Consider the following 15,124-nt stretch of genomic DNA (forward strand, 5'->3'; position numbering starts at 1 on the left):
CCGGACAGTGTTTGCTCGCAGGATCACAGAATGGTCAGGGTTGAAAGGGACCCCCGGAGATAATCTAGTCTTCCTTCGTAAGGACCGTCCCCTCCTCGGGTTGAGAGCCTGAAGTGCACTGTCCTACACCAACCGTCCGCTAAAAGCCATGCAGGAGGTGGCACTCGTGCAATTAACCAAGTAACGTAACAGGAGAAGATTTTTGTTACACTAACATTGGCAGCACTAGCTCTGTGAGATAAAAAGGTTTGTTGCTACTACGTAAGAGTTCATGAACACTACATTACAATGGTCTTTCCCTTATTTTGACATGTTGACACCTTGATGTCAGACTAATCCTGTACTTGCATTTCTGTGCTTCTTATATACTGGGTGTTTCAAAAAGGTAGGCCCAATTTGAAAGCACTGTATTTGACGATGGCAACATGTTACAATTACACAAAAATTTACAAATGGTTTAATGAGTAATCAGGTTGAAATAACTGGAAACTCTGTGCCCTGCCCTTTCAAGTGGGCGGTTAGTGGTTGCAGAGATACAGCGATTTCAAATTGGGGCCATCTTTCTGAAACACCCTGTATAAGCTGCAGCCCTTTAGCCTCCTATAGAACACCACCACTTCTATCACCACCATGTTTATAAACATATGCAAGACACTTAACAAAGCTTTCCTTTGGCTATGAGAACCTAAAGCTGCAGCCAGCAGAAGGCGACATGGCTTCCAAAAAAACATCCTTTCTTCACAAACAAACCACAGGCTCCTGTCCTACAGCTCTCCCCGAACACTTGTTAGAGAACAGGCTGCCTTAGCTTATTGAATTATTTGGTATACTGCTGTCCTTGTTTTGTTAAAAACAAGACCAGTTCTCTTCTAGTGAATTTTCCTTTCAGCTAAGTTCTTCTAAGTAACTGCACCTTCCTGAAGTTAGCTGCATGTTTTTTGAGATGCTGGTCGCTCCAGGACTGATGAGATGACCAGTGGAATGCAGAAGAAGCTCATGTTTAGACTTACTACTGTAACAACCAGGAATTCTGATAAGATTTCACATGTCCCGTCATGAAAGTGGTGTATTTGCAAGGAGGGGCGGACAGAACAGGTGACTAAAACTGACCGAGTATTCCATCCCATACGCATCATACACCCTATAAAAGAGGGAGATCATGAGGGTTTCACTCTCTTCAACCATGGCCGGCATCTGGAGAGGACCTTGTCACCCATGCCTGGGATCCAAGGCCTGAGACCCTGCATCCCTGAATCCAGCTCCAGCTTGCTGTAAAGTCCTGCCCAGGACTTCTGGGTGCCTGCCCTGCAGCCACTGGAGCCACGCCTGCTCCACACAGGACATTCAAGATTGGTTTTGTCTATTTTGTACCATTTTCTCTATTTATTAGTAGCATTGGTAAAACCTTTAAAACCTTTACAACTTGGAGTCTCTTTTTCTTCCTCCTTATCACTTTTTCCTATCTGAGGGGAGGGCGAGAGAGGGGGTAACAGAGAGCATCTGCCACGGTTTATTGTCACCTTGCAATTAAACCTTAACAACTGCTTTTTGTAGAACTTTTTTAGAAACTGCTAATATAGAATTTGCGTAGCATAAGTAAGTTTGCTTAGCATAACTTCTGTAAGCTGTGAAACTTTGAACCTTCTGTATTGTAAAGTAATAAAGGCCTGAGAGTCTTCAAGCTATAGAGGATAATGACAGCTGCATACCTGGAGGTAAGTAATGGAATAGAACTGCACCTAACAGAAGACAAACCAGAAGAATGCTTTGGCTGTTGCCAAGAACATTGTATGTTTTTCACCTGCAGTTGTATGTTCTACAACTGCAGGTGAAAAACAGCAAATGAAGGCCAGAGGTTTAATTGACAGCCTGCCCAACAAAAATGAAGAGATGCAATGAAGAACAGCGAGACTCCAGACCCAAATTTTGCAGTTGGCCCAGAGTGACAGGCAGGGGGTGGTGGCTTAGACTGTGGGGTATAATTGTCACAGTTTTTCCTCTGCTGGGGGCCCCCTTTTCAGGAAACACCCAGTTCAAGCTGCTCAATGCTGTCCCTTGTGAATACATTTTTTATTTTAGAAGAATTTCTGGAATCCATGCCTGAGTCTCTGCTATGGGAAACCTAGGGAAAAGGAACTTTTCTAACATACTTTACAGCTGGCACAGCCCTGGCCATCAAAAGACAACGGCCAGGAGCAGACCAGATTATTCCTGTCAGGGGCTGTAACACCTTCAAAGCAAATCCATCTTGCTACCATACACACATTGCAGGGGAGTTCTGTAAGTTTTTATACGGGCACCTGAAACACCTTATCTCACTAAGAGACTCAGAAGAGTTCATCTTCTTTTCCCACTAATGTAAATTGTTGTAGCAACTGTCAACAGGACACATGGTTTAGGCACCACAGGGGAGCCTGGCCAGTTTCTACAGCCCCGCCTGCTTCTTTTACTGCTTCTTATGGGTCCTGCATCAATGGATCTTCCCAATCCCTTTGAACCTGCTGGTACTATCTGCCTCCTATGGCAATAAATCTCAGGAGCTCACCGTCGTGTGAAGTACTACCTCAATACAACTGGTCAATCTGTTTCACGTGGAGGAGGAGTGCCCCTTATAACTAGTATTTGTATGTGGTGAATAGTATTTCTGCATCCACTTGACTCGTGGCTTTGAAGATTTTGTAAACCTTCACCTTTTTTCCTCTCAGTCTTCTCATCTCCAGAGTAACGTCTTGTCACCGTTTATTGCAGAACTACAATAAATTGTAGCAGATGCTCTCTATTAAACCCCCTGCTTTGCCCACTAAGGAAAGGCCATAGGAGGACAAGAGAAAGAGACTTGCAAGCTGGAAAGTTAAAACCAAGCTTTACTAATAATACTAATAAACAAAGAAACACTCTATACAACACCAAGATTTAATTTCCTGGAGCAACACAAGGGCCATAGTAAGCTGCTAGCAGACGCTGCAGGGCAGACACAAGGAAGTCCTGGACTGGATTACGCATTAGACAGAAACAGGATTCAGGAGTGCACGGACCGCAACCAGGATCAGGATTGCAGGCAAGAGAACAGGCAGGGTCTTCTTCAGATGGCGGACATGGACAAATAAAGCGAGACCTTCATGACCTTTCAGCTTTTAAACTGTGTATTATGCGTATGGCATGGAATACCTCGTTGGTCAATTTGGGTCACCTGTTCTGTCCGACCCTCCCTGCAAGTACGACCCACTCACTTATGGGAAATAAGGAGTTTAGCCTGTTTCCCTGAAAATAAGCCAGGGTCTTATTAATTTTTGCTTATTACTTTTTTACATCTATACCTGCCTGGACACTATTGAAACTGACTTCTTAAATGAACTGTAACTAGGGCTTATTTTTGGAGTAGGACTTACGTTTTGAGCATCCTCAAAAATCCGGAAAAATCATGCTAAGGCTTATTTTCTGGGTAGGTCTTATTTTCAGGGAAACAAGTATCAGCAGCCTTGGCCACTACAGCAATAAAAGATAAACCTGGGCCTCTTCTGCATACCATTCCTACCATTAGCTCAGTCAAACTGTAAAAATAAGGTGTTATCAGCTCTATAGTGGACAGTGTTTGGAAAACATGCAGCCCACTTCAGAAAAATGCAGTTACTTAGAAGAACTTACCTGAAGGAAAAATTGTCTGAAAGAGAACTGGTCTTGTTTTAACCAAAACCTAGACAGGAGTCCCAGCATTTTTAGTCTCTCCTCACAAAGCAGCTGTTCCATTCACCTGATCACGTTAGTTGCCCTTCTTTTAATTCCACTATGGACTCCCCCCAAATGCAGAAACTGGAATTGCCCAATACCAAAAACGTGAGTCCAGTAGTTTTACACAGGAGCAAAGTAGCACCACCAGTCTTGTTCACAATACCCTTTCATGAGATGCCTACCTAATATTTTGATGCAGCTCCACACTATGGTTCATGGTTTCAGAAGAATTGTCAAACGTCTCTGCCCTGAGCTGTAACTACAATTTGCTGAACTACAACTTCAGTACTATCTATAGTCTGATAAATGATTTACACCTCAAATGCATAAAACTTTACTGGGACTCATCTACCACTTTTGTCCATGGAAGGATCTCACAAAACTACACTCCTGCCACTGGACCAATGTTAGACCGCTTGAGAAAGCTAGGTGTTGTCTGCAAACTTGGGTAATTTCATTGTTCATTCACTCCTCTCAATCATGGCTAAACTTGCTGAATAAAATCACTCAAGGACTTCCAATACTGAAATGTTTCCTCCTCCTAAGAGGAGCCCATTAAGTTTTAACTCTTCACTTCCTATCCTTCTCAATTCATAAAAGGATTCCTTATGTTCCTTTGGAACCAACACACATTTCTCCATGTAACAAAATACTTCAAAAGTTTATCAAAGGGGTACCATAAGCCTACAAATTCTGTGAAGGGATGGGAAACACAACAACAAAAATTTATTCCTTTCATATTATATTTGGCTTATGTAGCAAGGTTTTGTTAATGGGGTGGCTTCTGTGAGAAAATTCCCGTGTCCAAGAGAACCATTTCCAGTCAGCTCTAAGATGGATCCATTGCTGGTCAAGGCTGGGCCCATCAGTAACAGCGGTAGTGCCTCTGGGATAACACATTTTAAAAGGGAAAATAACTGCTACGCAACAGCAGCTGAAAGAGAGAACGTGTGAGAGAAGCAACTCTGCAGATACGGAGGTCAGTGGAGAAGGAGGGCAGGAGGTGCTCCAGGCACTGGAGCAGAGACTCCCCTGCAGCCTGTGGTGAAGACCATAGTGAGACCAGCTGTCCCCTGCAGCCCATGTGGAGGTCTATTGGTGAGGAAAAGACCCACCTGCAGCCCAGGGAGGACCACACACCAGAGCAGGTGGATGTGCCCAAAGAAGGCTGTGACCCCATGGGAAGCCTGTTCTGGGGGAGGCTCCTAGCAGAACCTATGTCCCTGCAGAGAGAGGAGCTCAGGATGGAGCAGGTTTGCTGGCAGGACTTGTGACCCCATGGAGAACCCAGGCTGGAGCAGTCTGTTCCTGAAGGACTGCACCCCGTGGAAGCCACCCATGCTGGAGCAGTTTGTGAAGAACTGCAGCCCATGGGAAAGACACAGCTTGGAGAAGTTCTCCAAGTCTCCTGTGGGAGGGACCCCAGGCGGGAGCAGGGAAGAGGGTGAGGAGGAAGGAGTGGCAGTGTGAAGTGACTGCAACCCCCATTCCCCATCCCCCTCTGCTGCTTGTAGAAACTGGAGAAACTGGGACTCAAGGGAAGAAGGCAGAGGTGGGGGAAAAGGTGTGTGAATATTAGTTTTTATTTCTTCTTTTCCTACTCCATGTGATTGGCAATAAATTAAATTAATTTGCTCCAGCCAAGTCTGTTTTGCCTGTGACTGTTATTGCTGGGTGATCTCCCTGCCATTATCTTGACCCAAGAGCCTTTTTTTCCGCCTTCACAGTTGAGGAAGGGAAGTGATAAAGCAGCTTGATTGGCACCTGGTGGCCAGCCATGGTCAACCCACCACAACCATCCAAGCTTTATTGTATCTCACGGTTGTAGCCCTTCCAAAAGGAAATAAAAGCAAAAATACACTTTGAAGTCAGTCAGTCAAACACTGAATTTTAACAAATGCAACTTCAAGTATTTTTACTGCAAAATAAGAATACAAAATCGTATTTGGAAGCACTTTGTCTTAAACACAGTTTTACACAGCTCTAATCTGTTTAAGACTTTTCTTATATAGAGGTTTAAGAGTCTTAATACTGTTAACAATAAAACATTACATTGTAGTCACTGTGATCAGTTCAGCTGACATATAGTAAGTAATACACTCCATCCTTTGCTTTTCATGTGTGTAGTTTGATTTTTTTTCTAGCTGATAAAAATTTAAGATACTATAAAGAAAATGTAAGAGTTAATACATTACTTATTCAGCAACCAAATATGGTTCAACTTCCCAGTTTCCTAGTTTATCTAAAGGTACACAAATCCTATAACAGAGCTCTAGCATACATTTAGCATACCTGCTTTCTGAACACCTTCATTACTATAATTTCAATCTGAGCTATTAATATTAATACAAATTCTTTCTTCCTCCTTCCTCCCTGAAGCATGCATGTATTGTCCAGTAGTCTGTGCCATCCCGATCCTTGATCTCTACACAACACATATACTTAATCTTGTTGGAGATGCACCTGCATTCTCTCCATCTTATTCCTCCATGTTTTCCAGCAACCTGATTTCTCTTTAGGTGTTTGGGTTTTTTTTTAAATATCCATTCCCAACTGCTCCAATCAATACAAAACACAAAAAGTACTTGACAAACACCAAAGGTATTTAGCAAGTCTAAGTAAGTTCAGTTATGATGTATTCAATAACAGTTTCAGCTCCTGAGTAAGCAATGTAACAGCTTATACAACCTTAGATCTAGTATTAGCTAACATATAGCTAATTCCTCTGTGTCTAACAGCAATCAGAAGCTCATAAAAATAGGGATAATCACTGTGATTTCTATATGAACATTTCAAATTGCATTCATCCATGTTCAAATATGCATATTAATCCAACAGAACTGCATATTTATGTTTTAGTTTTGGATGCTAAAACATGTTTATATTCTTTAAAATGTACATATTCAATCATATTTAAAGATCAACAAAACACGACTGATTAATGGCATTTTAAAGAATAATGCACTGTCGATACTACTCAACAATATCTGAGGCTTACAGAATTAATAGTCGCTACAAATCCACTTGTGTTGTATGAACTACTATTACAGACGTACACAACATCTGCTCAGTTGGTTGGCTTGCCAAGTCTGACAGTCTTGGGGTTTTCAATTCATATGAAGTGGAACCCAGGCTTTTACATTATCATGCTGTAACCTGCTGATCTACAATAAAAATGAAAAGTATACATTTAACCTGTAGTGTCATTCTCTGTCTGCACATGACATCACTGTACATACTGCACGTAGCGTACTGTATATTAGAAACTAATAGACCAACACGTCTGCTTTCATTGATGTTTTGCCCCATGTTCCTTCTGTTCCCCTCTTTGTTTTTCTTTATTATTTCATCATCAGATAACAGTGGATTCACCTATTATTCCAGAACATCCAGCTTCAAGGAGCTTAAAATTATAGGTTATGGTGACTTAAAGTAATGGACAAATGGGTATAAGGATAATAATACATAAGGAGAAATAGATCTACATAATCCTTGCAGTATTTCCACATAAAAGGATTAGGTTTTTGTTAAGTTGGAATGGGATAAGCAGATACAATTTACAGTAACATTACTTACTTCCTTCCCTCAGCTTTTTTAATTCTTGCATTGTATCACTATACACAAAAGATAAAAGCTCCTCTTGTGATTTTGTTCCATCCAAATAAACTAAAAGATGAAAGAGAAAGTTTTCATGAGTTCTGTGCCAGTTATCTGTAATAGCAACTGGCAAAGTCTTCAGTATTCCTATGGGTGCCATCAGAACCGATGAAAAAAATAAAAACCAAGAACAGTACTTCTCTTTTTTTTTAAATTTCCCAAATACATTTTACATGTTAAAAATAACATAAGGGGAAAATATTCTAGTTATAATATTATATATTCTAGTTATAATATTCTAGAGCAATGGAATAATTCAGCAGAAAGGTACCTATGCAGTGGAAGACCTCAGGTTCTTCCTCAGTTTCAGGGTTTGAGAAAGTCAAGGCAGGGCACTGCAGTTCCCATTCTCACCGTACAGTAAGAAGCAGTGCACCATTCTTCATGCTGATGAAGAGCCATCTGACATCTCTTTCCTCTGCCCGCCCTCCCCCAGCCCCCGCCTTCCCGAAGAAGGCAGTCCAAGAGCTGTACAAGTGTGAACAGCACACAAGCCCATGGCAGTGCCTTATCAGCTGGCTCAGCTTTGACACTTCTTCTGCAAGACTGATGGCTGTAGTTTGCACATCCAGCACCTAGAAAGTATCTTCAGCCTTCAGCAGGATTTCAATTCTGTTCTGAAGAATTCAGCTACTGCAACAGCTATTGTCTCAGAAGCTTCCTATTTAGCCACACACATGTATGCACACATACACACATGAACTAGCTTGTTAAAAGGACTTAGCAATCAGAACATTTCTATTTTTTAACTTCATAGTTATCATTATTAAAAAAGAAAAAACAAAAGCCCTATAGACATGAAAAATAAACCAACAAAAGGTCCAAACCTACTGTCCAAGTGCCACAAAAATTTGCAGAAAACTCTGTCTCATTCAAAAAGCCCTACAACCCAACAAAAACTGCACAAGTAACACACTTAAGCATATTAGAAGTTTAAAATTAAGGGTACCATACCAACATTACTTGCATTCTCTTCCAATTCATTTTTATATTTCAGATACATAGGCCACACGTGTCCATCGAAGTACCCCGGTGTATCTGCTGGCTGATAGACTCTGGTGCTACACAAAAATATATTTGCTTTCCCATACATGCATTACATTTTTTCCCTAGTGTCAGATGGTTTAATAAGAGCATCTAACCAAAACAGTAAAAAAAAAAAAAGACTAGCAGGCTGCATAACTGCTGCAGTAAAGGAGGCTCTTTTGTTTTAATATAATCTGCTAACTCACCTGTTTCTGCCAAACAAATTACATTTAAGATAAGGTAAAAATTTGGTTTGTTTTTTAATTGAAAAATGTACTAATTATAAATTCAGCTGCACTGAAAAAGTTAACAAAACAAATTACTTTTTTTATTTGGCATACAGATTTATCAAGTTTTAAATTACTAGCATTTTTGTCTAGTCACTTCCAGCCTGAACACTGAAGTCCTTTAGAGGTGAGTCTAGTGAGGAACCAAGAAGCAGAACTAACCAAAGCCATTTGAATGGAGGATTTCTTCACTCAGCCAGATGAATCTGACTTTGCGCACATGTATTGCTCCAATCTGGAGGCAAGTCAGACACTGGCTCAATACTCTAAATCAGATATATGGTACAACCAATGCACAGTCTAAACAAAGTATACACTAAAATCACATATGGACATTGTTACTTTTAACAATAATCATCACGTAGCTGTATCCAACCAAGGATAATACTGCCTAGTATATTTTTAATGGTTTCTCATTTTAAACATAGTTTAACTCCAATATGCAGTCAGTAATCTCAATTTATCTGGACAATAAATTCTATTTTCAGTGTTTGTAAAAAAATTAACACTTAAATATCCCTGTGCTCTAAAATGAAAACAAAACAAAACACCCAAACAAGCAAAAAATAACTCTATACATCTCAGCATGCTTTTGTTAATGTTGGTTAAATACCCATACAGTTTTCACTGGGAATCACAGAGGACAGATGACCTTAATAGCCTTATGTTTGGCAAAAACCAAAGAAAAGCTAGTACAAAAGAACCACTCCAGGTTAGGGAATACAGTGAAACCCTGTGAGCAAAAACTGCATAATCTTACCTCCTTCTCCTTTTGCACTCTTCGTAAGGAAGGGTCAAAAAATATCTTCTATTCCACAGATCATTAAGTGGCCTAAGATAATAATATATTTAGTTCCCTCTTCCCTTTTAGGGCAGCTTTGAATATATTAGGTTACAGAATACTGCTTACTCATAATTGTATAGCAGAAAGCCTTCGACAATCAAAATATAAACATCTTCGGTATTTTTCAGATTGTCACATGTATTCTGTGGCTTTTCTGTCCCAGCACCTGAGCTTGTTGGGCTTTTTATCCAATCGTGAATACTTTTCACCATTTCATCCATATAGAGGGCATCAAGTACTAGATGAAAACAGGAAGTTAGGCACCCCTTAAAAACAGGGAATAAAACCAAACCAAAACCCCAAGTACCCCTAGGGTAATCAGAAAGAATCAGATAATCTACATGTAAGTCTAAACAAAAGGGAACAGGATTACCACAAAAATCCTCACTTATGCATATAAGTAGTTTCATGTTCACAACTGATGATACTCTGAAACTAAAGCTTTCCCCAGGATTGGGGTATTTCTGGTGAGTGTGGTGTCTTTGAACTCTGTGGCACAAAAAAAGTGTGTAAACAAACTTCACAGCCTCTCTCTTGACAATAGAAACTTCAGGGAGCATTCTCCTAGTCCACAAAAATTGTAAAAACTTACCCTTCTGTCAGTTGTCACTGACACAGATGTAAAAGGCAGGCACTGAAAATCATTTGCTTTGAGTTTTTATTGGGTTCAGATATTTGGAGGGTGGGGATGGATGGATTGAAAGGAGGATAGCATACAAAGCAGAACAATACAACATAGCATCTGTTTTTGTCTGTAGACAAGTAAGAATATATTGAATAAATACTGAATAGTAGAGAGAAGGCAGCCTTTGAGATAACATAAGAGAGAACATATTTTAGAAGAGCTTCATGAGCAGCATTAAATCCAGATATTTGAACCAGAATGTTCAATTTATCCCTCCACTTACACATTCCAGTTTCATGAAGTCTAGAAGCTGAGCCACAGACTTCATAGGTGATAAGAGTCAGTTTTCAGGTACAATTTAAGGTTCAGGCCAATGTTCTGAGTAATACATTTTGTGATCACCAAGTATCAGAGATTAGCTAATAAGGAACTCTTCACAACTAGATATGACCTGAATCAAAGCACTGGCCTAAAATGGATCTGGATCTAGAAGTCTATAAAAGTAAATTGTTACATTGAGCCAGCATTAACTGTGAACTTCAAAACATTTGGCCTCTATGTGAGATCTAACATGAAATAAAGGTATCAGGATTAGACCCAAGTTTTGACTGATGTGTAAGATGACAATGAGAAAGACTCAGTGCTGATAACCCATGAGTTCATTATCAAAGTGGAAAAAAAAAACAACAAAATCATTACATAGCAAGTGACGAGGTTATGCTTATGCCAGTGCTCCAAGCCAAGGCTTTTAACAGTATTTTTTGCTAGTGCACCAGACACAACTGTAGAAATATACGAAAAGATTAAAAAGAGAAAAGGAAAGGTCAAGCAGTAGCTTGAGCTATTCACTAGTTGAGCAAGTTTCCTTGTTTATCTCAGTGAGCTGAAAGAAACTGAGAAAAGGATTGCTCTGAAACAACCATTTGGTTATTGCTGTGCTCAGAAGGGAAGAGGGGCACGGGGTGGAGTGGAAGAAGTGTTGAAGCTGAGCACAACAGAATTTCAGCACAATGTTTAAAAGCAACACAAAGCTACTGACCATCATATAGCTTAAATCCACGTTCATCTGTTTCTACTTCAGACTCTGGCTGAAGGGGAAAAAAAATAGAATATTTTCAAGGCCACTTTTATGACCACTGTCACAGATATATGCTCTTCAGTTACAAACATAAGGGTTATACACTTTTGTATCCCAATTAATTATATTTATCTTCAAAATTACACTGCTGTATACAACTGTTAAAATACAATACAAATACTTCATTTTTAGTAACAAACTCTCCAAATCACACCTCTTAAGTTCATTAGAGCTTTACTCCAGAAATAAGAACTGCTTCACCCTCCTTAACAAACACCAATGCAAAAGTTGTTTTTCTGTTTTGATAAAGAACTACCTATTGCTGTATGGATGTACGTTTAACACACTATCATTAAATTGAATAGCACAAAGTAAATTGGAACATGCATCCAACATATACCTGTTTCTTATTTAAAAAAGGTATCAAAGAAGATAGTAAACTTCTTTTTACTGAGTATGCTAAGTGGTTTTGGCCACTGAAAGTTCAATTACCCCAGTGCTCATTTTCTTTGTTTTTCTCATGAAGTCAACATTATTTTAAGAAGCATACATTTGAAAGGTTTATCAATAGGAGAACTGAAAAGAGAAAAAATTATAGTAAAATCTACTCAAGACTACTTTTACCTATCAGTTTTCTTCCGTCAATACTGTTACCTTAAAGAAGTCATCTTGAGAGATTATATCACAGTTGGGAAGCATTTTCTTAAGCTTTCCTGCCAGCGTTGTTTTCCCCCCATTTGTTACACTGAGTTACAAAACATAGTAAAAACTGCATGAATAAAAAAAAATATCAATCTTTTAAACATATGTACAAGCTCACACACAAATGACACAATCCAAAGCCCCTAAGAATGTATCCACATTAAATACTCTCTACCTCTAGAAATTTCCTGGAAGGTTCCAACAGCTTCCAGACAGTAAATCTACCAGTTCCAGCAAAGAGGTTAGAAAGACTTGGTAACTGGCATCTCCAGCTGAGACAGAACAATTCCTTAAGAGTTACGTGCCATAAAATGAGACAAATACATGTGTATTTGTAATCTATTTTCAAAAAATATACATGCAGAAATAGAAATTACATCATTCTGAAAGGAAGATCAGTCTTGAGCTGTAGAGGAAATTTAATTTGCTAATACTTACCCTCCAAGGCCAATAACCCATACTTTCATAGTTTATTTTCTTGTCAGTTCTTCCTTTTCACTGTCAAAAATAGCAGCCATTGAAAACTCTTAACAACAAGAAAAGCAGCTATTATACTAAAAAATGCCAATTATAGATAAGACTTATTTTCTGTCCTTTTGTTTTTTTTTTTTTTTAATTTTGCAAAGCTACTGTCAGCAGCTTAACTGCTTGTTCTAATGCTAAAAAAAGCCTGCAACATACATGCCACATCACAGATTTCAATGCATGTTACCTTAGAAAGTATTTTTGTCATCTTGGCGAAACTCTGAGAGTTCTACCAATATTAACATCACAGGAGTCCCTAAAGAAAAGCACAATCGCTAACTCAAGCATTAACAATATAAAAAAGACTAAGTAAACAGAAGCTGTGGTGGCAAAACAAACACACAAAAAAAGCTTGAAAAAGAAACAAGAGACATGCTGAGGAGAAAGATGTTTTAAAAATTTCATTAATGGTTATAAGAAACCCTATGTTAAAATACTGTTTTATGAATTTGGTCTCAGCAACATAAGAATTCACCACTCCCTTGTCAGAGTTAACATCACAGAACATACAAGTGCTCCTCCTCTGCTCCAACACAGAATAATCTGTAAAGTCAGTTTAAGCCATCCTAGCTGACTTAGCACTGTGAAGGACCAGATAGCACTTGATCTTCTACAGGAAAGATCAAAAACGGAAAGTCTGAAAAAGGTTACATTTGTCTACCCATATTCCTGGTGCTGCCAAGAAACCAACCCTGCAGCTCCGGGTGGCTGAACACACTCAGCAGTCAGAGCTACCAGCAGACACTATCTTGTCTTTCCCTGGCTCTTTTCCTAGAACTTTCTCCTGGAGCAAGTGTCTGCAGAACCCATAGTGAACTGTAAAACTACTTCAGCTGAAAAACAGTTCTGTAAAGGGAGGGGAAGACTTGGTTTTCAGCTGAACAAATTCCCTACAGTTTACCATCCAGTTACCCGTGCCTGCAAAGGTATGGTGTAGCAGGACAGGTAGTAGTAACGAGGCTACTTCTCTTGCGACAGCACTAGTCTACAGAGTTTGTCAAAGCAGTTTAACATTTGTCAAACATTGTTTTCCATGAGCACACACCAATTAATAACTATTCAATGGCATGCAAACACCCTGTTTTTCACCTGCTCTGTCCTCCTAGGTCACACTTAACGAGATAAGGCCTATGACACCTAAGACCTGAAAGGACTGAGTAGGTAACACCATCTCCTCTTCCTGACAAACAATCATCAATACTATGCTACAAAAAAAGACTGTTACAGGGCATCAATATGAAAGTAAAATCACACTATTTTTGTCAAAGTAACATTTAAAAATAATAATATCCTTTTGCACTTGGTGTAATGACTGGAAGTTCAGGTCTGTGATGTGATCTTTGCATGGTTGCTCTATATGCTTTTTCTGTTAAAAAATTTAAAAAAATTTATTAGAAAAGACATAATGACCAGTTCAAGTCATCATCAGTATTACAGCCATTGCTCTACAATGGTGCTGCATACCTACAGTAGCTAGCACTGGCAAGTTTTATAGGTTAGCATGAGGGGGTTTTTTAAGAATATTGTAATTTCAAGTTCAGTGATTTATCACGTGTTTATGGTATCAGCTATCTATTCATAGAGTGTAAACAGATGATCTTTTCTCAGGAAATCACGATGCTCGCTCCATTTGAAAAAAAACAAGTTTTTTCTAAAAACCATCAGTAAGATTTGTGCTCCAGAGGTCTAGCCTTTGTCCCACAAAAAAAGCTAGATAACAAACAAAATAAAATCTGGACACATGTTGAGCTTTGGACTTTAATTTACGTCATTGCGTATGTGAAAGTTAGTCCCAGTTTCAGCCAAAAAACCACCAGGATTAAAAAACTCCCCAACTCCTCCTCCCCCTTCACTAATGTATAACATGAATTGCAAAAGCAAATTTGTCATCAGTGTTGCAACACAAAAATCCTAAATGACTCTACCCGGGCTCAGTTTAGCATCTTTAAACAGAACATAAACCTGTGATAACTCTAACGCAGACTTGCTATCACCCTGTTTTTAACAGCATGGCGTGACAAGGGTCCAGCACAGGGTTAACAGCTGAGGCATGCTTCCCTCAAGGCACCACCAGACCCGGGTAGGAACCCACACTCCCGAGCACCATAACCGCACGCCCGGGCTGGCGGAGGCGCCAAGCGGCGTGCGCTCCGACCGCCACGGAGCCCCGCACCTCCCCCAGAGCCGCTGAGTTAACATCTAACCACCGCGTAAAGACAGCGTGAGGGTACCCTGAGGAAACGGTCCCGGCCCAAGAGTTCCCACGCGGGCGCCCCGCCTCTTACTCCCGGTTACGGACCTGTCCGAGGCGCGCCCACCGCCGCGCCGGGTGTGGCAGCCCCCGCGGGCAGGACGCTTCTGTCACACGCCCGGTACAGGACACTTCGCAACTCACCGGTGTCGCCCGGTCACGCCGCGGCCCGCCCGCCGCCGCTCCGCAGATACTCGCCCGCACTCCTCGGGCACGGCCACCGTCAACCGCCTCTTCGGCGCGAGACCCCACTGGCCACCTCCTCAGCCCGCTTTCCGTTCCTGCGCCCCGCCCGCCACGCCACCGGCGGGGAGGGGAGGGGAGGGGGATAGAGTGGAGGGGAGGGACGGGGCTTGGGCGAGCGCGGGGTTTGGCTGGGCCCTGCCTGGGGCTGGCGAAG

The 15,124-nt window shown here is 40.6% G+C and overlaps 1 protein-coding gene across 10 annotated transcripts in view; it reads right to left on the reverse strand.

Moving 5' to 3' along the window:
- Nucleotides 1-15,124, reverse strand: part of NMRK1 (nicotinamide riboside kinase 1) — a 38,079-nt gene that overhangs the window by 22,248 nt on the left and 707 nt on the right. Inside the window, exons 1-10 of one of the 10 annotated variants that reach the window (XM_065046014.1) lie at nucleotides 14,869-15,106; nucleotides 12,661-12,729; nucleotides 12,387-12,446; nucleotides 11,901-11,991; nucleotides 11,208-11,256; nucleotides 9,610-9,781; nucleotides 9,460-9,531; nucleotides 8,341-8,447; nucleotides 7,306-7,395; nucleotides 5,618-6,893 (exon numbers count right to left, since the gene is read on the reverse strand). In XM_065046014.1, coding sequence (XP_064902086.1) covers nucleotides 6,874-6,893; nucleotides 7,306-7,395; nucleotides 8,341-8,447; nucleotides 9,460-9,531; nucleotides 9,610-9,781; nucleotides 11,208-11,256; nucleotides 11,901-11,991; nucleotides 12,387-12,415 — 630 coding nt within the window. In that variant the 5' untranslated portion in view covers nucleotides 12,416-12,446; nucleotides 12,661-12,729; nucleotides 14,869-15,106 and the 3' untranslated portion in view covers nucleotides 5,618-6,873. Of the gene's footprint in view, nucleotides 1-5,497; nucleotides 5,560-5,617; nucleotides 6,894-7,305; nucleotides 7,396-8,340; nucleotides 8,448-9,459; nucleotides 9,532-9,609; nucleotides 9,782-11,207; nucleotides 11,257-11,900; nucleotides 12,016-12,386; nucleotides 12,447-12,660; nucleotides 15,122-15,124 lie in introns of those variants that run through there. The other 9 variants (XM_065046008.1, XM_065046015.1, XM_065046012.1 and 6 more) reach the window with 9 other exon arrangements.

Source organism: Columba livia, chromosome Z (assembly GCF_036013475.1).
Source record: "Columba livia isolate bColLiv1 breed racing homer chromosome Z, bColLiv1.pat.W.v2, whole genome shotgun sequence".
NCBI classification, from domain to species: Eukaryota; Metazoa; Chordata; class Aves; order Columbiformes; family Columbidae; genus Columba; species Columba livia.